Consider the following 24,536-nt stretch of genomic DNA (forward strand, 5'->3'; position numbering starts at 1 on the left):
GTGGTCTTAGGTTACAGCCTTCCTCAGGGGGCTGTGTTAGGGCTGATTTAATTGCAAGAAACAGAAACGATAGTAGAATTTTGTCCTTTTTTGGTAGTTGAGTATCCAAGGCCTTTCTACTTGGGAAAACTATCATTAGATGGCAGCTTTTGGGGAGACTGCCGTGTTCCTACCCTTGGTTGGCCCCGAAGGGAGTTCCTTCCTCCCTCCCCTTTGCAGCTGGAGCACTGGCAGGTGGCCTCAGGCTTGACCTTTCAGCCTCTCCCACCTGGGCTGTCAGTGTGGAGCAAATGGTGCAAAGGTAAAGAGATCCCTAACCAGTTAACTGCCACACGTCCAAAACAGAAACCATCCCCACACGCCATGATATTTTTGAATTTAATTGCTTCTATAGATGCTTATGGCATACAAAGGGTTAAGATTCTTTGCTTGTACCTGCAGAGGCTTCCAGTGTCACATTGGGGCAGTGGAGGTGTTCTGGCCAGACTACTCTTTTAAAAGATAGTTGTGGGTCGGCCGACTTGGCTCAGTGATTGAGCGCTGACCTATGAACCAGGAGGTCATGGTTCGATTCCCAGGAAGGGCACCTGCCCAGGTTGCGAGCTCGATCCCCAGTGTGGGGCATGCAGGAGGCAGCTGATCAATGATTCTCTCTCATCATTGATGTTTCTATGTCTCTCTCCCTCTCCCCTCCTCTCTAAAAATCAATAAGAATATATTAATAAAATAAAGGATAATTGTGGAAACACTGGACATTCCAATGATTCTCAATTCCTATTCATCTTCTCAGATGGGTTCTATAGCCTCTTATAGATGCATTGCACCCCTGACATATTTCCTTATTTTTTCTTAGTAAGATAATGTGTCAGTTTTTGTTGCCTGCCATCAAGAAATCCAACCAAAAAGAAAAAAGAAAAAGAAATCCGACTGGTATCTTCGATCAAGATGACTTCAGGCAGGGCAAATTTATTATAGGGATACGGAGTGTCTCATGAAACTCATTTCAGATAGACCTTCTCTGAACACCCTGTACTATCACATAGTTCTCATTTCCTTTGCTACTTGCCATCCACTTGCTTGACCTTTCCACATAGCAAAGATGCTTTCAAAATTATGCAAATATCAGCTACTATGTTTTTTCCTCCACAGTTCCTATCGTTTCTACACATTGTATAGAACATTTTGGTTAGGAGTTTTCAACAGTCATGGTAACAGAAGAGTAGGGTTCTAAAGTTAACAAAGCCCTTTTATTTTTTTTTTATTTATTTATTTTTTTTAAATATATTTTACTGATTTCTTACAGAGAGGAAGGGAGAGAGATAGAGAGCCAGAAACATCGATGAGAGAGAAACATCGATCAGCTGCCTCCCGCACATCTCCCACTGGGGATGTGCCCGCAACCAAGGTACATGCCCCTGACCGGAATCGAACCCGGGACCCCTCAGTCCGCAGGCCGACGCTCTATCCACTGAGCCAAACCGGCTTCGGCAACAAAGCCCTTTTATGATTGAACTTTATCCACCACCTAGTCTGAGTTAAGTACATGATCAATATTACCTCACCTTGAATTTCTATAATATTTATCACTGATATCATACTTAGTAATGTCTACATTGCTCTTTAATTACTTTTCTTGTTTGACTTGTTTTCCCAACCTCCTCATAAAATGAAGCGTGGGCCTGTTTTGTGCTGGCCATGTGTTCCCCAAGGCACTAGGCATAGAGCTGGCCAGTTGGTACTCCATAAATACTTGTTGATGTAGTGATTGAATGGATAAGGTTATTTGCATGATAACTGAGAGTGTGTGTGCTCTGTTATCACCAGCCATAGGGGCAGAGAGGCAGGAAATGAGAGAGTGTCGTTAATGCCCGTCTTTCTATTCATTCCCTCTCCCCTCACTTTTTGTGGAATCTGAGAGAGATGGTTGACAGGATGTGGGTGGGAATAGATGGCTCTGACAGGGACTAGAGTTTAAAGGCTGCATCTATCTGTTCTGCTAAGGAATTGATCTGAGTAGTGTACAGGGGGGGGGGATGTATTGGAATGTGTTAATTTTATAGAACATGCTAGTGGAACTATGACAGACAAAGCTATTGGGACTATAAGAATTAAATACAATAAAGTTGGGTATTTCTTAGACCAAAATATTAATACAACTCTACACTATATTATATCTTTTCTCTTATTCACAGTGTCATACATCTTAATTGACTAGCTCTCATAATCTGTTTGAGAAAGAGTAAATAGAAAGACATCTATACACTTTTAAACAAATGGGCAAAATAAGACATAGCCAAAGTAACTGGCTGAATCTTTGGAATTTATCAAATACAGTTATTAAAAATTTTTTTTTTTTAATCTTTATTGTTCAGATTATTACATTTGTTCCTCTTTTTACCCCCCCATAACTCCCCTCCTCTCAGTTCCCGCCCCACCCTCCGCCCTCACTCCCCACCCACTGTCCTCATCCATAGGTGCACGATTTTTGTCCAGTCTCTTCCCGAATCTACCACACCCCTTCCCCCCCCAAGAATAGTCAGTCCATTCCCTTTCTATGTTCCTGATTCTATTATAATCACCAGTTCATTCTGTTCATCAGATTATTTATTCACTTGATTCTTAGATTCACTTGTTGATAGATGCATATTTGTTGTTCATAATTTGTATCTTTACCTTTTTCTTCCTCTTCCTCTTCTTAAAGGATACCTTTCAGCATTTCATATAATCCTGGTTTGGTGGTGATGAACTCCTTTAGCTTTTCCTTATCTGTGAAGCTCTTTATCTGACCTTCAATTCTGAATGATAGCTTTGCTGGATAAAGTAATCTTGGTTGTAGGTTCTTGGTATTCATCACTTTGAATATTTCTTGCCATTCCCTTCTGGCCTGCAAAGTTTCTGTTGAGAAATCAGCTGACAGTCGTATGGGTATTCCCTTGTAGGTAACTGGGTTTCTTTCTCTTGCTGCTTTTAAGATTCTCTCTTTGTCTTTTGCTCTTGGCATTTTAATTATGATGTGTCTTGGTGTGGTCCTCTTTGGATTCCTTTTGTTTGGGGTTCTCCGCGCTTCTTGGACCTGTAAGTCCATTTCTTTCACCAGGTGGGGGAAGTTTTCTGTCATTATTTCTTCAAATAGGTTTTCAATATCTTGGTCTCTTTCATCTTCTGGCACCCCTATAATTCTGATGTTGGTGCGCTTGAAGCTGTCCCAGAGGCTCCTTACACTATTCTCGCATTTTTGGATTCTTTTTTCATTTTGCTTTTCCCATTGGGTGTTTTTTGCTTCCTCGCATTTCAAATCATTGACTTGATTCTTGCGCTCCTCTGGTCTGCTGTCGGGAGTCTGTATAATATTCGTTATTTCAGTCCGTGTATGCTTAATTTCTAGTTGGTTCCCCAATATAACATCGAGGGTCTCATTAGATTTCTTGAGGATCTCACAACATTTATCGGCAGTCTCACCAGTCTTTTCGAGGGCCTTACTAAGTTTATCGGCAGCTTCTAGACAGTTCTTAAGAGACCTTAAAAGTGTGGTTCTGAACTCAATATCCTCCATTGACAGTTTTGTCCTGTTTCTTTGTCTCCGCATTTTTTATGCTTTCTTGGTACACCCCCTAGTGGTCTTTGTGTGCAGTCTTGTTGCCTTTAAGCCTTGATTGATGTCGGCAATACCGGGGGTGAGTTGACCTCCAGGCTAACTGGCTATGAGAGTCCGCTGGGTCTGCAGTGGGAGGGCTTCTGTGCTGGATCTCTAAGGCGGTGCTAATCTAGCCTTTGCCTGAGGCTATCCGGCAAATGGTTCTGCGCAGGGCTTGGGCGGGGCGGGTCCCAGGGGATCTAAAGGGCTGGCCGGAGCGAGCAGTTATGGCTGCTCTCAGTTCCTTCCCCAGGGGCTCTGCCTCTCAGAGTCCCAGCAATGGCTGCAAACCTTGGGGAGAAAGCTGCCTTCGAGTTCCGACCGAAGCCAGACAGTCCCGCTTCTCCCGTTTGAGTCTTGCTCCCCAGAGACTCGCCCGGGTCTGGAGCTCAGAGTCTGAAACTCCCTCCCGATTGAAAACAACAACCTCGCCCTCCGCCACCAGCCCGCTCCGCGCGCGCACTCCACACCTGAGTATTTCACTTCAGCACTGCGCTTCCTCTGAGTCTGGGTATGATATTCTCTTTCCTCCTAGTTGTAGAATTTCCACTCAGCCAGCCTTCCTGTGGTTTTGGATGATGTCCGTTCTGTCCTTTAGTTATATCTCTGAAGTGGTTGTTCGAGGCAGCGATCTCCTGCGTTAACCTACGCCGCCATCTTGGTCAAAAATTGAATCAATTTTATCTAATTTAGAATGTTTTGAGGCTTTAATTTTTAAATCTAGCTCTTTACATGGAAAAAATGTATAGTGATGAGTTTTGAATGTAATAACATTCATCATTTCATTTAGTTTACATGCAGTAATTATTCTGAATCTTATAATAATGGACAAAATGTAGGTAATTTTTGTGGCTAGGCAAAGTTAGCTAGAAAGATAGATGTTTGTATCTTCTGTTTGGCTGAAATCCATGTCACTGAGCATGACCTCATTAAATCTGCTAGGAAATATAATGGTCATTATGACCTTAATAATTATGAATGTTCATCTTTGCCTTTTTGCAATTTATGTCAGGGAGTTTGAATGAATAAAATCTGGTTTCTATAAGAAAGGTCTAAATTTGAATTGGGCAAGATATGAGTTCCTGGCATCAGAGACAGAGAATTAAAATATCTCTCTTGGGCCCTGACCAGTTTGGCTCAGTGGATAGAGCATCGGCCTGCAGACTGAAGGGTCCCAGGTTCGATTCCGGTCAAGCGCATGTACCTTGGTTGCAGGCACATCCCCAGTGGGGAGTGTGCAGGAGGCAGCTGATCAATGTTTCTTATTCATCAATGTTTCTAACTCTCTATCCCTCTCCCTTCCTCTCTGTAAAAAATCAATAAAATATATTAAAATATCTTTCTTGGATCAAACTCTTTTTAAAAAATTTAAAAAAAAATCATTTTTATTTTTCAGCCAGAGGCCCGATGCACGAAATTCATGCAAGGGGCTCAGCCCTCGCAGCCCTGTGGCCCTGAACCCCCTGCCCACTGGTTGTTCCAGAAGAAGATCATTCTGCCATCTGGTCTAATTAGCATATTAGCTCTTTATTATATAGGATTACAGTTGATGTACAATATTATATTAGTTCAGGTGTATACTTCAGTGGTTAGACATTATAAAACTTACTAAGTGATCATCCTGAAAAATCTCATACCCATCTGATACTGTACATAGTTATTAGAATATTATTGACTGTATTCCCTATGCTGTACTTTACACCCCCGTGACCAAACTTTTTATTACACTTGTGATTAGGAGCTTTTTCCTGTGGTTAGTAGGCTCCTCTTACATTCCCAAACCCCAAAGAAGAGGGGCAGGTCAGAGCCCTCCCTCCTCTAACCTGTCAGACTCTCCCAGACCAAATCCTTTGGACCAATATGTGGAAAAATAGGACTGTCTGTGAAGGCTCAGGCAAATCACAGAAACATATCTATCTTTTTTCTTCTTTTCTTTTTTCCCCTCCCTCCCTCCCTCCCTCCCTCCCTCCCTCCCTCCCTCCCTCCCTCCCTCCCTCCCTCCCTTCCTCTCTTCTTTCCTTCCTTCCTTCCTCTCCCTCTTTCTTTCTTTTAAGAATAGTTTATTGATTTTTAAGAGAGAGGAAGGGAGAAGAGAGAAACATTGATATGAGAGCACATCACACCAATCAGATGCCCCCCCACCGGGATCTACCTCGAAGCCCAGGTGTGGGAACCATGAGAGGGTCCCCAAATGGTCAAGGCCAATAGGATCACAGAGGCCTTGTTATCAATATTACACCAGAATGGCCAAAGGCTGCTCTGGGCATGTGTCTAAGTGGGATGTTCAAAGACTCTGAGCCTGGGAATCCTAATCAGGCCAAGATGCCATGAGCGGGTGCAAGGACACACGGTACACTGTGCCCTTCAGTAGCCAATATGATTGCTGTAACTATTGGCACCAAGCCTTCTTTGTCTAAATAGTGTAAAAGTAGGTTACTGGCCAGCTAGTGGGCTGGAGTAGGCTGAACTGTGAAGAAGAAGTCTGTTGGAGTATGGAGAGAGAGCAGCTAGGATGGAGTGTGTGAAAAAGTCTGCTATAGAGAGCAACTGGGCAGGAGAGATAGGAGAAGCTGTTGAGCCAGAGAGCTCAGGTACCGCTATGATGTGAGGCGGTGAGTCTAGGAGGCAGCGTGTGGCTGCTCAGATAATAGCTGTGGGTACCGAGACTGATCTTGCTTTCTGGGAATGTTCACCAACCGGTGTCCGGCTACCTGCCTCTATGGACTTTGCTGTGAAGACTGTTCCTGTCTGATGGCTATATGGCCACTGGCTTCAGCAATAAAGACTCATTCTTATATACCCACAACCTCTCATGGCTTCTCTGTCTAAGACCCGGGGCCCTAGGAGGGCCAGCCCCAGGCAGAGGGGCTCGGACCCAAAACCTGTTACTAATGAGCAGAGGATAGAGGAACTTGGACTGAGTTCCCAACAGTTAATATAGTGGTCAGGGTTTGAGAAGGAACCAGCCCTGGCGTAGTCAAATGGGAGAACTGAGAAGAACACATGGACTCACAGCCACGCAGAGATACTCAGAGCCTGCCAGACCAGCAGAGCTGTGCGGTGCTCTTGCTTCTGGCTCTGACACCAGGCGTATGTCCTGACTGGTAATTCCTCTCAGTACATAGTATGATGCCCAATCAACTGAGCCACACCAGCCAGGGCTCCCTTCATTTCTGACCCGTCTCTCCTTCCTCTGGTTCTTCTCCTATTTTAAACATTCAGGAAAGAGCCACCTCCCCCCGCAGGAAAGAGTCACCATTTCCTCACAAGTTTAGTCCAGAGTTCTTTTCAGGGTCTCGGCGAATCTGAACAATATATATTCAGGCCTGAGCAGTGTCGTGTTCTGTCTCATAAATAAGAGTAGAAGTAGGTCCTCTAATTCCAACTCATTCATCTGTTCGGTTTCTAACACTTTCCCTCAGAGACAACACGGTTAACCCTTAGAAAGGCTCTTTTTCTCATTAGCATGATATTACTAGCCTTGTCTTTTAGTAATAAACTACCTTCTCCCCTGTTAGGTTGCTGGCAATGCATTCTCCTATCTGGGACCTGGTACTAGTTGGCTTTGGTTTTTATCTTTGGCTCCAGGAAGGAATGGCTTCAACTCTGATTAAATGTATTTACACAGCTGATTACATTTTTTGGATTCTAGGTCTTTCTTGGACAGACAGAGTGGGAGGAGTGTGGCAATACATTCCATCTAAAAAATGGTTTCTAAGTTGTAAAGTACAGTGGGATGTCCTGCCAATCTCTATCAGCATCAAACAGCACTTCTTCTCTGTAAAAAAATCAATAAAAATCTATTAAAAAAAGTAACTCTTAAATATTAATGTAGTCATATTTATCATTTCTTCTACTATATAGTGCTTTTTGGATTAGTTTAAAAGTCTGTCCCCTACTCTTGAGGTCATGGACATGTGCTCCAATTTTATCTTCTAAGCTTTATTGTTTTGCCTTTCAAATTTATGAATATTTCCCTAGCTGGTTTGGCTCACTGGATAGAGCGTCAGCCTGTATACTGAAGGATCCCAGGTTCGATTCTGGTCAAGGGCACGTACCTCCATTGCAAGCTTGATCTCAGGTTTAGTTGGTGTGTGTGTGGGAGACAACCAATTGATATGTCTCTCTTACATCTCTCTCTCTCTCTCTGTCTCTCCCTCTCCTTTCCACTCTCTCTCTAAAAATCAATGGGAAAATATCCTCAGGAGAGGATTAAGAAAAAAATTATGGCCCTAACTGGTTTGGCTCAGTGGATAGAGTGTCGGCCTGCGGACTAGAAGGTCCTGGGTTCGATTCCAGTCAAGGGCATGTACCTTGGTTGCAGGCACATCCCCAGTGGGGGGTGTGCAGTAGGCAGCTGATCCATGTTTCTCTCTCATGGATGTTTCTAACTATCTCTCTCCCTCTCTGTAAAAAATCAATAAAATAGATTTTAAAAAAATTATGAGTATTATTCACCTGGAATTGATTTTTGTGTGTAATTTAAAAAACTCATTTTAATTTTTTTCTTCCAAATGAAAATCTATTTGTCTTTGCACCAATTATTGAAACCCATTTTTTAGGCATTTCTTTGCATCATCACCATGGCAACATAAATCGCATTTCCAAGTGAGATCTTCTGGACTCTATTCAGTTCCATTGGTATATTTGTCTATCTTTGATCCACTGACACACTGCCTTAATTATTAGGGCTCTATAATAAAGCTTGATATCTATCTTCCTTCTCTTTCTTTCATTATTCTTTCTCATTAATGATGGTGTTTGCTCTTTCATAAAATTTTAAATTGCTTTGTTAAATTTTTCTGTCACACACAAACCTATTGAGATTTTATTTGGAATTGCACTGGATTTACAGATAAATTTGGGAAGACTTGACATCTTTCAGTATTGATGTTTTCAATCTGTGAACCTATTATCTCTTATTTGTTCAGGTCTTCTTTAATGTTTCAAAAAATGTTTTCTTCATACAGGTTTTGCATTATTCCTAGGTATTTGATATTTGTTTTAAGCTATTGTAAGTGGTATCTTTTTTATTTTATTTTTTTATTGATTTCAGACAGGAAGGGAGAGGGAGATAGAAACATCAATGATGAGAGAGAATCATTGATTGGATTCTTCCTACACACCCCCTACTGGGGATCAAGCCTACAACCCCAGCATGTGCCATTGTTCGGAATCAAACCCAAGACCCTTCAGTTCACAGGCCTACACTCTACCCACTGAGCCAAGTTGGCTAGGGCGTAAGCGGTATCTTTAAAAAATGGAAATTGTTTTTCCTAGAATATAGAAGTATTTTTTTAAACTATATTTTTATTGATTTCAGACAGGGAGAGAGAGCTGGAAACATCAGCGATGAGAGAAAATCATTGATTGGCTGCCTCCTGTAGGCGCCATATTGGGGATCTAGTCTACAACCCAGGCATATGCCCCGACCAGGAATTGAATTATGACCTACTGATTCTAGGTCTATACTCAACCACTGAGCCATGCTGGCTGGGCGAAATCATATTTTAAAAAAATCATATTTAGTCCTAGTCGGTTTGGCTCAGTGGTTGGAGCCTCAGCCTGAGGACTGATCTGTTGAAGGCTCCAGACGTGCAGCAACCAAATGATGTGTTTCCTTCACATTGCTTTTTCTCTCTGACTCTCTTCCTCCCTTCCACTCTCTCTAAAAAGCAATGGAAAAATTAGCTTCGGATGAGGATTAACAACAACAAAATAAATAAATAAAAAGATTTATTAACCCTGTTAAATTTATTAGTTTTATCAATTCATCTGTAGATTCTTTCGGATTTGCCACACACAATTTTATCACCTGTTAAGAATAAGCGTTTTGTTTCTTCCTAGTAAACCTTTTACTTTTCTTGCCTTACTCCACTGGCTAAGGACATTCAGGGACAATATATGTAGCTCACTTTTTTTAAAAAGAAGATATTTTTCTTGATTTCAGAGAGGAAGGGAGAGGGAGAGAAACATCAATGATGCAAGGGAATCATTGATTGGCTTCCTCCTGCACACCCCACACGGGATGGAGCCCACAACCCGGTCAGGTTCCTAGGTGGATGCTCAACCACTGAGCCACGCCGCCGGGCTGTAGCTCACTTTTAATCACTACAAAGTCCTTTTGCCTCAAACCAACAGCTTTGGAATTGTTGGTTCCCTGCTGCAGGGTCAGGGGTAAGAAGCCCACACTCCTTTTCCAGCGTCTGCAGAGAGAAAGGCAGAGTACGCCGCTCTAAACATTCTTCCAATCCGGAAGAAGGAGCGGGCCAGCCCTCTGGTTGCCACGCAACGGCGTCGTCCTGACCCGAAGTCGGTGCCTGCGGGCTCGGGGCACGTGCCGCCTCTTCTGCATTCTGGGACTACAACTCCCACAATGCCGCGCGACGCGGGCCGCTCGCCTGAGAAGAGGGGGAAGGGCCCGGCCGGCGGGAGGCGGAGCGGAAGCGGAGTGCGAGGGACGAGCAGAGTAGAATCTCCACAAGCTGGAAACCAACCTCGCCGCCGCTTCCCAGTCGCTTCCTCTCTTCATCCCGACCTGGAAGCTGCTTCACTAGCGCGGGACGCCGCTGACGCCCTCGAATCGGCTTTCGCCGCGCCGCCCAGGAGCCTGCCGGCGGCGGCGTCGGTGACAAGTAGCCCACAGGCAAGGTAATGAGGAGGGGGCAGAGGGAAGCCGGGGTGGAGGCGTCCCAGCCCGCCCGGCCCCGCGTCGCTCGCTCGCGGCACCCCTCCGGCGGCGGCCGCCTCTGCTCCGTTGTGCCCCGCCCCCCGCCGCACCCGGGCCGCTGCCGCGGGGCGTCGGAGGAGACCTGGCTTGGGGACCCGCGGCGGCGCCGGCGGCGAGGGGTCAGGGTGGGGCAGGGGGGTGCGCGGCTCTTTGTCCCCCCGCCCCCCGGGTTCTGACAGCGCGGGGAACCGAGCGTGGCTCTGGCTGCGTGGTCCGAGCGGGGCGGGCTGGGTCCCGCGGCCGCCGGCGCGGTGTGCGCGGACCTGAGCTGCAGGGATGGAGCGGGCGCCGCAGCCGCGCTCTCTTCTGTTTCTGTGTTTTGACAGCGGGGCTCTGTTCTACTCGGTCGAGGTCAGAAACGTTCACATCTGTAAGAAGTGTTTGAGTTTATTTGAGCCAAACTGAGGCTAATTGTCGGGGAGCAACATCTCAACAGATGGATAAAATGCCCAGGGCAATGGCAGTTTTGCCACTTAGTTCACATTTCAGAACCCAAGGGTAAAACCCGAGAGGGTTACCTGAAATCCATTGGTGATAGATGAGGGAGATGGGAGGAAGCAAAGCAGTGAGGTCTGAGAGTGGGAAGAAAGTAAAATGGGTGAACACCTACTTTTATGCTGGTGGTATGGGATAGTTAAAACAATGAACAGATAAGGAGAACAGTGAAGGGTTCTGTGCTCTGTGCTCTGGTGCAGTGATTGTACCCCGAGGGATCTGGAAAAAAGGACATCACCATGACGTTCCAAAGGTATGTTCATGCAAAAAGACCGTACACAGGCTCGGTTAAGGGAAAGATTGACCTTTGTCAGGGAAGATACCCGCCGAGGACAGGGCTGCCCTTGCTGTTATTTGGGAAGTTTTCATGTCAGACCATCGCTGAGTTTGTCAGGTTCACCATGCAGGCTTCTCAGGTTTAGTGTGTGGCCCCTTTTGCTTCCACAACTTTGAGAGATAAAGTCAAGTGCCCCCCCCCCAACCCCTGTTTAAACTGTCACAAATAATTTTATTTATTTATTTTTGTTACTCCTCACCCGAGGATATTTTCCCATTGATTTTAAAAATATATTTTTAAAATATATTTTATTGATTTTTTACAGAGAGGAAGGGAGAGGGATAGAGAGTTAGAAACATCCATCAGCTGCCTCCTGCACACTCCCCACTGGGGATGTGCCCGCAACCAAGGTACATGCCCTTGACCGGAATCGAACCTGGGACCCTTCAGTCCGCAGGCCGACGCTCTATCCACTGAGCCAAACCGGTTAGGGCCCCATTGATTTTTTTAGAGAGAGTGGAAGGCAGGGGAGAGACAGAGAGGAGCATCCATGTGTTTCACACCTATTGGTTGCCTCCAGCACGCACCCCAGACGGGCAGCCTGCAACCGAGGTACTTGCCCTTGACCAGGATTGAGCCCAGGACCGTTCAGTCCAAGGGCTGAGGCTCTATCCGCTGAGCCAAACCTGCTAGGGCTCAAATGCCCCTTTTTAGCTCCCTCTTCAAAACTCAACTCCTGGGTGACTGGTTAGGAGGAACTGAAACTACTCTCAAAAGTGTGGCTCAGACAGCCTGGGTTCCAATCCTGAGGCCTGAGTTTTGTCACCGTTCAAATGGCAATAAACTGCACACCTTCAAGTAGTGAGGGTAAGTAGTATACTTACAATGCCACGAATTCTTTATTTAACAAAAAATAAATCTTTTGAATATGATACGTTTATTAGCTGCACTGAAGTAGCCTCTGGATTTGTGAATTTTGTTTTTCTTTCCTTAATCGCTATCACTCTAGTGTTCTTCACGTTGTGCCTTGTGCACCTTAAACCTAAGCAAAGAATTTAAAAGAATATGCTGTCTTAATTTACACTGTTTTAAGATGGCTGAGGACGTTCTTAGGAAATTGATGACTCTGCTTTTCTGTGGATCAGCTTTGGAAATACAGACAAGGACTCCTTAGAGGAGCTTAAGTGTTTTGGCAGAGTCAGCATCTGCAGTCCTGAGGAGGGGTTTCACCATCTTTTCAACTTTACCCTCTTTTCAACCCTGTATCAAACTTCTTTTTACTTCTTTCTGTTTTTCTCACTGGTTAGTCATTTCCTCCCTTTGGGATGGATCTGTGTTACCAAGTTGTAGTTTTTGTTCTCAGGACAATTGATTCAATGTAATACATTTTGTAAGGAAATGACTTGAAATATTTCACATTAGCCCCTCTATCCTTTGGGTTGTTCTTGCACTGTTTTCTCCTAAATTTTACTGATACTGGTGATGAGTTTTTCTTCAAAGAAATCTTTATGGTCCTTAGTTGAAAAATTTTTTTCATTTAAAATGTCTGTTTTGCCTTAACTGGTTTGGCTCAGTGGATGGAGCATTGGCCTGTGGACTGAAGGGTTCCAGGTTCGAGTCCGGTCAAGGGCATGTACCTTGGTTGTGGGCACATCCCCAGTAGGGGGTGTGCAGGAGGCAGCTGATCGATGTTTCTAACTCTCTATCCCTCTCCCTTCCTCTCTGTAAAAAATCAATAAAATACATTAAAAAATAAAATAAAATGTCTGTTTTGTACTATTTTGAGTTTGAACACTACTGTGTAGTAGGTAAACTATGTCCTGAGTGATGCTCTATTTGAATGTACAGTTATAGTTGGGCCTGATGGATATTCTGTGTAATGTCTTTAGTGATAGATGTATTTTAATTTTTTTTTTCAGTAGAAACGGAGAAATCGAAGGACTGTATTTCATAAAGATAACAGAGAGCCAGAGAGTATGGCAAGTGGAAAATTTAAACTGTGGGAGATGGCATATGCACATAAAGATTGCTGATTCATTTAAAAACATGTGGCAAAAATACTTGTTTTGAAAAAAAAAATGTTTCCATGTTGGTGTTATTGAGAATAGTGGAGGAGAGAGGGTGATGACTACAGGAACAGGAGTCCTTGGTTCTCGTCCGGCTCTGTCACGACCTGTGTGACCTTAGGTTCCGCCGTGGTCCTCGATTTCCTCCTCTCTAAGCTAGTGAGTTGGTCTGATTCCAAAGACTCTTCTAGCTCAGACTTTCAATGATAAGGGTTTTTGGACATTCTTTTTAATGTGGGGGGGGGGGGGGAAGATGCAAACTTTTTCAGTCATTTATTTGTGTCTTAGGGGTGTATTTCCACCTTGAGGAAGGCAATACACGTGAACGATCTAGAAAGCTGCCACAAACCCCGAATCTCTTTCATGAGCTGCATGTGCTTCCTCTGCATTGTTGGCATGCTTAGCTCTCTTCCTCCTTACTGCTTGTACTTCTTTCTTTCTTTTTTTTACTCATAGCCTCAGTTTACCTATTATGCCTGCTTCTTTGTATACAACTCTGCTTGTCAATCCCCTAATCTAACTTCATTGTTTCTTTTTTGTGAGTTCTTTCCCCTTTTGCTCCTGCTCACAAATCAACATCCTGGTTTTCTTAAGGGCCTCTTTTTGTCCAAGGCCTCAGGCAAAGGTGCACAGTGCTAGTCTAGTCAGCTGTGGAAGGGGAAGTGGGGTCATGTGCCTCAAAATATGATTGGCTGAGGCTGTGGGCTGTGACTGAAATATCCAGTACTGCATAATACATTTTAGATTAAAATTTTACTATGGCATAGTGACTGAGTAGTTTCCCGTTTGCCTTAAGATGTTCTATTCTTAACCCTGACTTAACTTTACCCAGATTTTTCTATCTTTTGCACTCTTCAGTGTTATAGTCTTCTCTTCCCTCTCCCAAATGTGCCATCTAAAAATGATCTATCTTTAGCCCTAGCCGGTTTGGCTCAGTGGATAGAGCATTGGCCTGTGGGCCAAAGGGTCCCGGGTTCGATTCTGGTCAAGGGCGTGTATCTTGGTTGCAGTCTGCTCCCTGGCTCGGGCCCTGGTTGTGGAGCATGCAGGAAACAACCAATCAATGTGTTTCTCTCACATCGATGTTTCTCTCTGTTTTTCCCTTTCTCTTCCACCTCCCCTAAAAATCAGTGGAAAAATATCCTCAGGTGAGGATTAACAAAAAAAACAAAATAAAAATGATCTAATATCTTTAGATATGATATTTCTGTATCTCAGCTGGAATTTTAGTGTAGCTTTTCTCAAGGCAGTTAACATTTTAAATCTTACAGCTAATTAGGTGTGAATGTGTCCGGTGTTAAATTCTCTTCCCCCCCAACCCCCCCATATTAACCTTAGGCAATATTAGGTAGAGAAAGTATTTTAGTAATTTAAGACATTTAGAAATGCCCTTTCCCCCTGAAATTACATTCCAAGATCAAATCTGTGGAGAACTTGTTTCTGAGCCTTTTTTGGAGAGAACTCTCTGAACCTCTGAGCTCTGGTGAACATACTGTCTCCTTTTTGTAATAAATATCTGCTTCTCTAGCTGTAAATTTCTTAGGAGGCTAGTAGCTATTCTTGCAGTATACCTTTGGCTAAGTGAGAGGGTCTCTGCTTGCTAGTTGCTGATTTTATTGCTGTAGTTAGTTGCTTTAGCTGTGGCCATATTGGTTCATGAAGCAGATTGCCAAAGAAATGCAGAAATGCGATTTGAAGGAGAGGTTTTTTTTGTTTTGTTTTGTTTTTGTTTTTGTTTTTTTAATATATATATATTTTTTTAAGATTTTTTTAAAAATATATTTTATTGATTTTTTTTTTATAGAGAGGAAGGGAGAGAGATAGAGAGTTAGAAACATCGATGAGAGAGGAACATCGATCAGCTGCCTCCTGCACATCTCCTACTGGGGATGTGCCTGCAACCCAGGTACATGCCCTTGACCGGAATCAAACCTGGGACCTTTCAGTCCGCAAGCTGACGCTCTATCCACCGAGCCAAACCGGTTTCGGCTTTTTTAAAAATATATTTTATTGGTTTTTTACAGAGAGGAAGGGAGAGAGATAGTTAGAAACATCGATGAGAGAGAAACATCGATCAGCCGCCTCCCGCACATCTACTGGGGATGTGCCCGCAACCCAGGTACATGCCCTTGACCGGAATCGAACCCGGGACCCCTCAGTCCGCAGGCCGACGCTCTATCCACTGAGCCAAACCGGTTTTGGCTTGAAGGAGAGGTTTTTAAGGTAGGATTAATATTTTTAATGTTGCTATTGCAATATTTACATAAAAATACAAGGAAGTATTTCAGGACAGGTAGCGTGAAATGCAGTGTTTTTAAATTTTTTGACTGCAGCCCATAATAAGAGTCTATATCAAGATTCCATAGATGTATAGCTCTGTGTGTGCATGTGTGTACCTGTGTATGAAAAAGATATATATATGTAAACTGAAAGAAAAGTTTTGCAAAACGAAATCTGTAGTGGGCCCAGTCTACTCTTATGGTTTCTATTTTATCTTGTTTTTTAAACAAATGCCAGTTGCAAACTATTAAGTCAATTTTGTTTCTTGTATTTGGAAAACATTGGATTCCTGGGTTGAAAGTTTGGATGCCTAATTTTCCCCTTTTGTTTGATGTTGGGTAGTCACTTCTCTTTGTGCATCACATTATGTTTATGAAAGTGTTCTAGTTTAAATATCCACCGATTATCTGTCTTTATTTGTCCTTAGTAATAATGTTAGATAAATATATTTGTCCTGGCTAGGGAGAAACCACTGACAATTTGCTTAAATATCTAGTTGTTTGATGTTTGCTGTTTGGCAAGTGACATAGTAAAACTTAAACCAGATCTTTGGAGCTTTACAGATCTCCAAAGGTCTTGCAAATTGGAGTGGGGACGTTAAGTCCAGTAATAAATATAAAAATAAGGAAAACAATTTTTTCATGTTCTTTGTTTTTGATATGTGTGTGTTCTTTAGAGTTTGAAAAAATTATATTAAAAATGCTTAATAACAATAAATTAACATGACAGTGGATTGCTACCTAGACTTTATTCCACACCCCATCTTGCCACTGCCCTTTCATATTAGAAAACACCAATAAGAATACATTCTTCTGTACAAAGATCACCAATTAAATCATTATTGTTCCTGTATATTACCAAACAGCAACTGTCATTCTCATAAGAAATGGGGACACAGCTTTCCTTGCTTGTAGCTTTCCTTCTGTTCATTTTGGATGATTTCTGCAAACCAGGCCATTCCATGCTGGGGATTGGGATCCCTCTCATTCTCATTGGTTTGTACTGAGGAGGGTAAGAATAAGGAATTTACTGTCTGCTCCCAAGATTCTGGTCAGAAAAGAATTCTAAAGGTTTTAGTTAAAAGGTAATTGGAACCAGACTTTGTGCTTCTTTTTTCTCAGATCAGAACTCCGGTCTTCCTTGACCTTACACCTCATTTAGACTCCCCAGACATTCTCACATGGTCCTGTTTATTTTCTCCATAGCAATTTACAAGCTGAATTTAGTTTGTTTCTGTATTTGGTTGTTTTTTTTTAAATTAAATCTTTATTGTTCAGATTATTACAGTTGTTCCTCTTTTTTCCCCCCATAGCTCCCCTCCACCCAATTCCCACCCCACCTTCTGCCCTTACCCCCCCCCCCACTGTCCTCATCCATAGATGTACGATTTTTATCCAGTCTCTTCCTGCACCCCCCACACCCTTTTCCCCCTGAGAATTGTCAGTCCACTCCCTTTCTATGCTCCTGATTCTATTATATTCACCAGTTTATTCTGTTCATCAGATTTTTTATTCACTTGATTTTTAGATTCACTTGTTGATAGATGTGTATTTGTTGTTCATAATTTGTATCTTTACCTTTTTCTTCTTCTTCCTCTTCTTAAAGGATACCTTTCAGCATTTCATATAATACTGGTTTGGTGGTAATGAACTCTTTTAGCTTTTCCTTATCTGTGAAGCTCTTTATCTGACCTTCAATTCTGAATGATAGTTTTGTGGGGTAAAGTAATCTTGGTTGTAGGTTCTTGGCATTCATCACTTTGAATATTTCTTGCCACTCCCTTCTGGCCTGCATAGTTTCTGTTGAGAAATCAGCTGACAGTCGTATGGGTATTCCCTTGTAGGTAACTGTTTTTCTCTTTCTGCTTTTAAGAGTCTCTGTTTGTCTTTTGCTCTTGGCATTTTAATTATGATGTGTCTTGGTGTGGTCCTCTTTGGATTCCTTTTGTTTGGGGTTCTCTGTGCTTCCTGGACCTGTAAGTCTATTTCTTTCATCAGGTAGGGGAAGTTTTCTGTCATTATTTCTTCAAATAGGTTTTCAATATCTTGCTCTCTTCTTCTGGCACCCCTATAATTCGGATTGTTGGTACGCTTGAAGCTGTCCCAGAGGCTCCTTACACTATCTTTGTATTTTTGGATTCTTTTTTCATTTTGCTTTTCCGGTTGGGTATTTTTTGCTTCTTCGTATTTCAAATCTTTGATTTGATTCTTGCGATCGTCTGGTCTGCTGTTGGGAGTCTGTATAATATTCTTTATTTCAGTCAGTGTATGCTTAATTTCTAGTTGGTCCTTTATCACAACATTGAGGGTCTCACTAGATTTCTTGAGGATCTCACTACATTTATTGGCGGTCTCACCAGTCTTTACTAAATTTATCGGCAGCTTCTAGACAGTTCTTGAAACACCTTAAAAGTGTGGTTTTGAACTCTATATCCAGCAGTTTGCTTTCCTCCATTTCTGTCATTTGTGTCCTGTTTCTTTGTCTCTGCATTTTTTATGCTTTCTTGGTGCACCTCCTTGTGGTCTTTGTGCACAGTCTTGTTGTAGTTAAGCTTTGATTGTTGTAGGTAACACTGGGGAGTATTTGACCTCCAGGCCAATTGGTTGTGAGAATCAGCTGTCTAAAAAGATATTTTCAATGAATCGACATTTCTGTTTAATATTTTTGAAGAGCTATATAAAGGAAACTGATAAAGACCTGAAAGTTTGCTGAGTGGTGGAGAAAGTTGGCAAAGAAGATGCTGTAGTTCCAAATCAAAACTATTTATAGAAACTCTTCTTAAATATGTCATTGTTTATTCTGTTACTGATATAGATTATGACTAATGGCCTTTTTTCTTCTCAGTTTTGCAGAGGTAATTGAGAGTTGGAGGCAATCTTGCTGAAGATGAAGAATATACCATATTAGCAGAGGAGAAAGAGGAGGAAATTTTTTTTCCCTTCAGAAATCTTGATTGGTGGCTTGCCTTTAGTTACCACTTTTCAGCTGAGTCTGTTTGCTTCAGGAGAAATGATTTTTGCAATCTCTAGAAAAAATATGTCCCAGAAATTGAGTTTACTTTTGCTTGTATTTGGATTCATTTGGGGATTGATGTTACTTCACTATACTTTTCAACAACCAAGACATCAAAGCAGTGTCAAGTTACGTGAACAAATACTAGATTTAAGCAAAAGATACGTTAAAGCTCTAGCAGAGGAAAATAAGAACACAATGGATGTTGAGAATGGCGCTTCGATGGCAGGATATGGTAAGTTAACTGTAGACTATTTCTAGTTTTCTCCTCTTAAACCTATCCCGATTTAAAGATAGTCATGGAAAAAGAAACAAAATAAAGATAGGTAATGGAAGTCTAACTCTTTATTTAGTGCATTGGCCTTTACAAATAATGTTCTCTTCACTTTTTATTATGAAAAATTCAATTGCACTGAAAAAGAAATAATATGATATTCATATATCCATCACTTTAATTTAATAATTATTAATATTTTGTAGTATTATGTCTAATTATTTTTTTAAAATATATTTTTATTGATTTCAGAGAAGAAGGGAAAGAGATAGAAACATCAATGAGAGAGAATCATTGATTGGCTGCCTCCTGCACGCCCCCAACTGGGGAGTGAGCCTGCAACCTGGGTATATGCCCTTGACCAGAATTGAACCCGGGACCCTTCAGTCTACAGGCTGACGCTCTATCCACCGAACCAAACCAGGGAGGGCCCTGAGACATCTTATTAATATAAACCATCAGGTGTAGTCCCAGGGGCCCACCATGAGTAACAAAAGACTTTACCACTCAGGAAATTCCAGGTGTTTAGAGCTACCTCCCAGGAATCCGTGATAAAGGCCAGCTAATTATTATACAATGTATTGTATTCTTTGGATATCCTGAATCTTAGTGTATCTAGGTTTTTCCTCTTGACCTAGTCAAATTCCCTAGAGGAAGAGTATAGGTCTCCCATGTGTACTGGGACCTGAGTGAGAGGAAAAGACTGGGGGAGAAGGGGTAACCTCAGCACTTACTATGTAAACTTCCACTACGCCCCCAGTGTTCAGCGTGGTTCCCAGGTCCTCAACTGCTTACTAGCCTCAGAAAATACATGAGATTTTCTGCAATGGGGAGGGGCTGTTACCCAGTTTTGGAGTGGTATAAAGACTATAGGAATCCGATTGCTTTATAAATGTTCATCTAGTCCTGTTTTTTGTTGTTTTTAATATATTTTTATTGATTTCAGAGAGGAAGGGAGAGGAAGAGAGAGGAGCATCAATGATGAGAGAGAATCATTGATTGGCTGCCTCCAGCACGCCCCCTACTGGAGACCAGCCCACACCTGGGCATGTGCCCTTGACCGGAATCGAACCCGGGACCCTTGAGTCCACAGGCCGATGCTCTATACACTGAGCCAAACCGGCTAGGGCTAGTCCTGTTTTTAATCCCTTCTTTACCCCTGTTTTTATTGGTACTGGGCCTTTTAGGGTAGGGTTCGGAGGAGAAAATCAAATTGCTTCTTGGTATTTTTCCTCTTTTAAGATCCAACGTTTTCAGGTCTGCTAAGTCAGTTAGTGCTCATCTGCTTTTCAGCTTCTGGAATTTTGTTGTTATTGTGTCCTCTTGTTATCTTTGGCCTCCTGGATTTAAAAAAGATAGAAAAAGAGGAAAAACACCTTCATTGTTTTGGTGGCATATTCAGAGGCATCAGAGGTTAAATGCCTTTGTTTAGTTTACCATCTTTATCTGGGAATGCCCTGGACACTTTCCATTTTTTCTTCTCCTTCTTACGATGTTTTTTTGAAGTGATGAGGGTCAAATGTAGGTGACTAGAGTTGAAGGGGTTGGCATAAATTGAGATTGGTGTACTTGTGGCAGATGTAGATGCAGGTTATATTGTTTTGCATTCTGCTTAGTCCAACAATGAAGAAGAAATTCTTATGGAACCAGAGAAATACTTGAAAACAAAATTCATTCTACTTGAGCAAAATAACTGTGATATTTTAAAAGGTAGAACTGTCTATGCTATGCTGCCCAGCTTTGTATAACAACTCAGTTTTAAAAGCAAAAATGAGACCCTCTACACCTGATATTTTATAAACTGCATGTTTTAAAAATACATATATTTTTTATAGATTTCAGAGAGGAAGGAAGAAGGAGAAGAGATAGAAATACCAATGATGAGAGAGAAACATTGATTGGCTGCCTCCTGCATGCCCACTACTGAGTATTGAGCCTGCAACCTGGCCATGTGCCCTGACCAGCAATCAAACTATGACCTCCTGGTTCATAGGTTGACCCTCAACCATTGAGCCACACTGGCTGGGTGGGATTAACTTTTTAACGAGACTTTAAATCTGTTTCATTGCACTGGAAAAATGAGAGTTTCCCTCATATTTATAATACTGAAATTCCCTTAAGAAGCTCTGATGCTATTGATTACAATAATTAGGCCTTTTCTATTTGTGATCTGAGTGCTTTCTCTCTAGTATATTTTCTTTCAGATGATTTAATAATTGCTCACTTTTTCCCTCAAACTATGAAAACACAAATATTAATGTCTAATATGGTTTATTTTGATTTCTCTCTCTCCCCCCCAACCCCCCAGCGGATCTAAAAAGAACAATTGCTGTCCTTTTGGATGACATTTTACAGCGGTTGGTGAAACTAGAGAACAAAGTTGACTATATTGTTGTGAACGGCTCAGCAACCAACACTACCAATGGTACTAGTGGGAATCTGGTGCCACTAACCACGAACAAAAGGATTAATGCATCCGGCAACATTAGATAGCAGTCAAAGATCACCTTGTGCTGCTGCATCCCCATGAGTTAGATCCAAGGACAGAAAAGCTTTTAAACCGCTGGCTAGGATAGAGGAATACTTCGCAAATACTCTGCATTTCCAAGGAATATGCTGGAATCATGGAACTCTTATTCTGTATATAAATTTTTAAAAGTTATTAGTTTGCTTTTAGGCAAGTCTCTTCAATGCTGAACTATATCCTTAAAGGGAATTTGGTAACATGGTTGATATGGTATGCAGATAGGCGATCTTTATGTAAACTTTTTGTGTTTGAGATCAAGCTGAAACACTGAAAGACATGGCTTCATTTCTAGAAAATATTTATTTAAATATATAACATGTTTTTCAGACAAGTGAAGAATATTGTTATTGAATCATTCTGTCATTTGTTCTCAATATGTATAATCTTAGACTGATAACGTTAAGAAGTGTGCTTATTTCCAGTACTATATTTTGTTACTCAGATTATGAGCAGAGCAAGGAAGTATAATGTTGAAAAGAATGTTTTGAAATCATGACCCAAAGAATGTCCTCATTTGCACTATCCTTCAGAATAACTGGAGGTTGATTATTGTATATTTTTAAAAATTACATTTGTATGAGAATAATCTTGAAATGGGTAGTAGCCACTGTCTGTAACCTATTCTTAACATTGGGACAATTAAAGAACATTAAGATAGTAATTTCAAATCTCATATGTAACATTTTCTTACATGTATTCTGAAGAAACAAATGATATTTTTATGATGAGATAAAAATAAGTATTAAAAGTTTAGCCCGTTGAGTGTCTATGCTGTCAGGGAAGCACATTATTTCCATATTTGGATAATTTTGCCTTTATGTTGGCAGGGGAAGGGAGACGGAGATATTCGTGAGACTGGGGCTCTGAAGGACTTTAGCCAGATGCATAGATGTATAAAGGTATTTGTGCTACATTAAATTGCTTGGAAAATGTTAACATTATATAAGAGTATCCTGCTTTAAGAAATTTTGGATTTGTATAATAGATACATTAGATGTTCATTTTATGTAATGACCACTTAAAATAATTAAAAACATTTAAGATATAATTTAAATTAAGAAGATTGACTCTTCTTTCAGGAAAACAGTTAATGTATATAGCACAGAAGATCCTAATCTTGGGTAATTCTAGCATAGAGCAAAGGACACCTTTATTTAAATGTCCCTTGTAGCAGATTTAATTCCCATATGGTGCCCTATATTTCATAGTATTTATTCTCTATAATAACTGCCAAGTGCAGCTAGATTCTAGATTTACACTATATTGAATTTAGTTTTGGATATTATTCGTTATTACAATATGCTACCACACATAGTAGCAATAATTAAAATGTTTTATTAAAATAAGTATGAAAAAAATTTCATGAAAGGGAGCTTTTCAAACATTCTCTGTACTCTATGGAAGAAATGAATTATATAGCATTGCCAAGTGAAGTTTGGAATAATTGTTCTGTCTTTCTTATTAGATGTGGACATTTTTGTTTTTTTGTTGTTTTCAGGGATGAAATAAAATATATTATTTGTACTTACAAAGTGTTATAAGTTTTTTTCTTTACTGGTGATTGTGCATTTAATAAATGGTTAATGATTAAAAGGAATCTTAGAAAATTTGGGTTTGTTCCAAGATATACAGAAAAGCAAAATGTGTGTGTTGGGGGAAATCTGAAATTTTTTTACCCAGGGATAAATGCTGTTGACATTTTAGTATATAAATGTGAGTCTGATTTCCCCTTCTGACACTCTTCATTAACTTCTCATTGCTACTTAAAATCCAGCATTCTCACTGTGGCCTCAAAAGCCCTAATTTGCTCCCGATTGTCTTGTAACCTTGTACCAACCTCCTCCTCCTTAATTCCTCTCCAGCCATGTTGACTTTCTCTTCCTAGGGGATACCAAACATGTTTTTGCATCAGCAGCTTCAAACTTCATATTTCTCCATTTGTAACTCTTATTCCCAGATATCTTCATGGTTCCCTCCCTCACATTCAGATGCTCAAATGGTACTTCTTAAGGGAAGTTGTTTTTGACCACCTGCCTAAAATGACATACCGCTAACATTCTTCTTATCCTTTTTCCCTTTTTTCACAGTTGTGATATATATATATATATATATAAAACATTAAATTGTATATTAATTTTTTTTCCTGATGCTTCTTAGAATATGAGCTCCAGGAAGGCAAGAACTTCATTTCGTTCACTGGTAAAACCTGGGCATATACAACGTGTCTGACACAGCATAGGTGCCTGATGAATATTTGTTAAAATGAGTTACTAAACCATTCTACACTTTCTGCTTTGTGCATCTATACCTTTAGTTATATTATTAAAATTTATAGTATACATTCTTTTTGTGCAATCTATCATGAACTTCTTTACATTACTTTCACAGTTATTTTGTTATTCTGGCTATGTCACAATTGATAATCATCTTTCACTCAATTAGGCATTTTGGCTGCAGATAAAAGATTTAGACCTAGGTGTGGAGCAAGTCTAAGGCCCGTCCTCTTCCTATTATGTTATGCTAGATGATCATCCTCAGACCATGTTTAATGTCATGAGCAGCAGGCCGGACGCGTATTGCATAGTCGGGGAAAGACTGGGGACACATTGTACAGTGGCTAATCCATAATTGGGTTAGAGAACTGGGAGGGGATTGGCCAGTGGTCAGACTTGTGCTTAATCAGATCAAGTTTGTCAACTTACAGTTTTTGATTTAAAATGAATCAGTAATATTTGTGTATATTAAAATAAGGCAGTTAAGCCATAAAGATTTTTTTAAAAAAATTAGGATGTTTTAGATTTTACCAGTGCCAGCATCTCTTAAACATTTTTTTCAGAGTGATTTTAGGATCTCCAGTGAGGCCTTACTAGGTCAAGTGTAACTTCACATTGCTTCTAAGTGTTGATTAGCAGCATCATTCATGTGAATAAACCATTATTTTTCATTTAACTTTCTTGGGTGCTTACATTGTCACCCATTCACACTATCTTTAGTATCTACCAATTTTTTAGGCAAAGAAATAAACCATGGTTGTGAGGAGTCTTTTTAGGTCAAGGGGGTGGTTGTGCTATGGTAGATAGTATATCAGGGCTTGAGGAAATGAAGCATTTTTAAAAAATATATTTTTACTGATTTCAGAGAGGAAGGAAGAGGGAAAGAGAGAGAAACGTCCATGATGAGAGAGAATCATGGATTGGCTGCCTCCTGCAAGTCTCCCAACTGGGGATCGAGCCCACAACCC

At 41.1% G+C, this 24,536-nt stretch overlaps 1 protein-coding gene across 2 annotated transcripts; it reads left to right on the top strand.

Annotated features, from left to right (window-relative positions):
* Nucleotides 1-10,150: 10,150 nt before the first annotated feature.
* On the top strand, nt 10,151-22,819 carry CCDC126 (coiled-coil domain containing 126). 2 transcript variants are annotated; one of them, XM_059712569.1, is made up of 3 exons: nt 10,151-10,285; nt 18,327-18,729; nt 21,077-22,819. In XM_059712569.1, exons 2-3 carry the CDS (start codon nt 18,492-18,494, stop codon nt 21,259-21,261), a joined length of 423 nt encoding a protein of 140 aa, XP_059568552.1. In that variant the 5' UTR covers nt 10,151-10,285; nt 18,327-18,491; the 3' UTR covers nt 21,262-22,819. The 2 variants fall into 2 exon arrangements, with proteins under 2 accessions (XP_059568552.1, XP_059568553.1); XM_059712570.1 differs by lacking the exon at nt 10,151-10,285 and adding an exon at nt 11,094-11,112.
* The last annotated feature ends 1,717 nt before the right edge of the window (nt 22,820-24,536 follow it).

Source organism: Myotis daubentonii, chromosome 10 (assembly GCF_963259705.1).
Source record: "Myotis daubentonii chromosome 10, mMyoDau2.1, whole genome shotgun sequence".
In the NCBI taxonomy this organism is placed as follows: Eukaryota; Metazoa; Chordata; class Mammalia; order Chiroptera; family Vespertilionidae; genus Myotis; species Myotis daubentonii.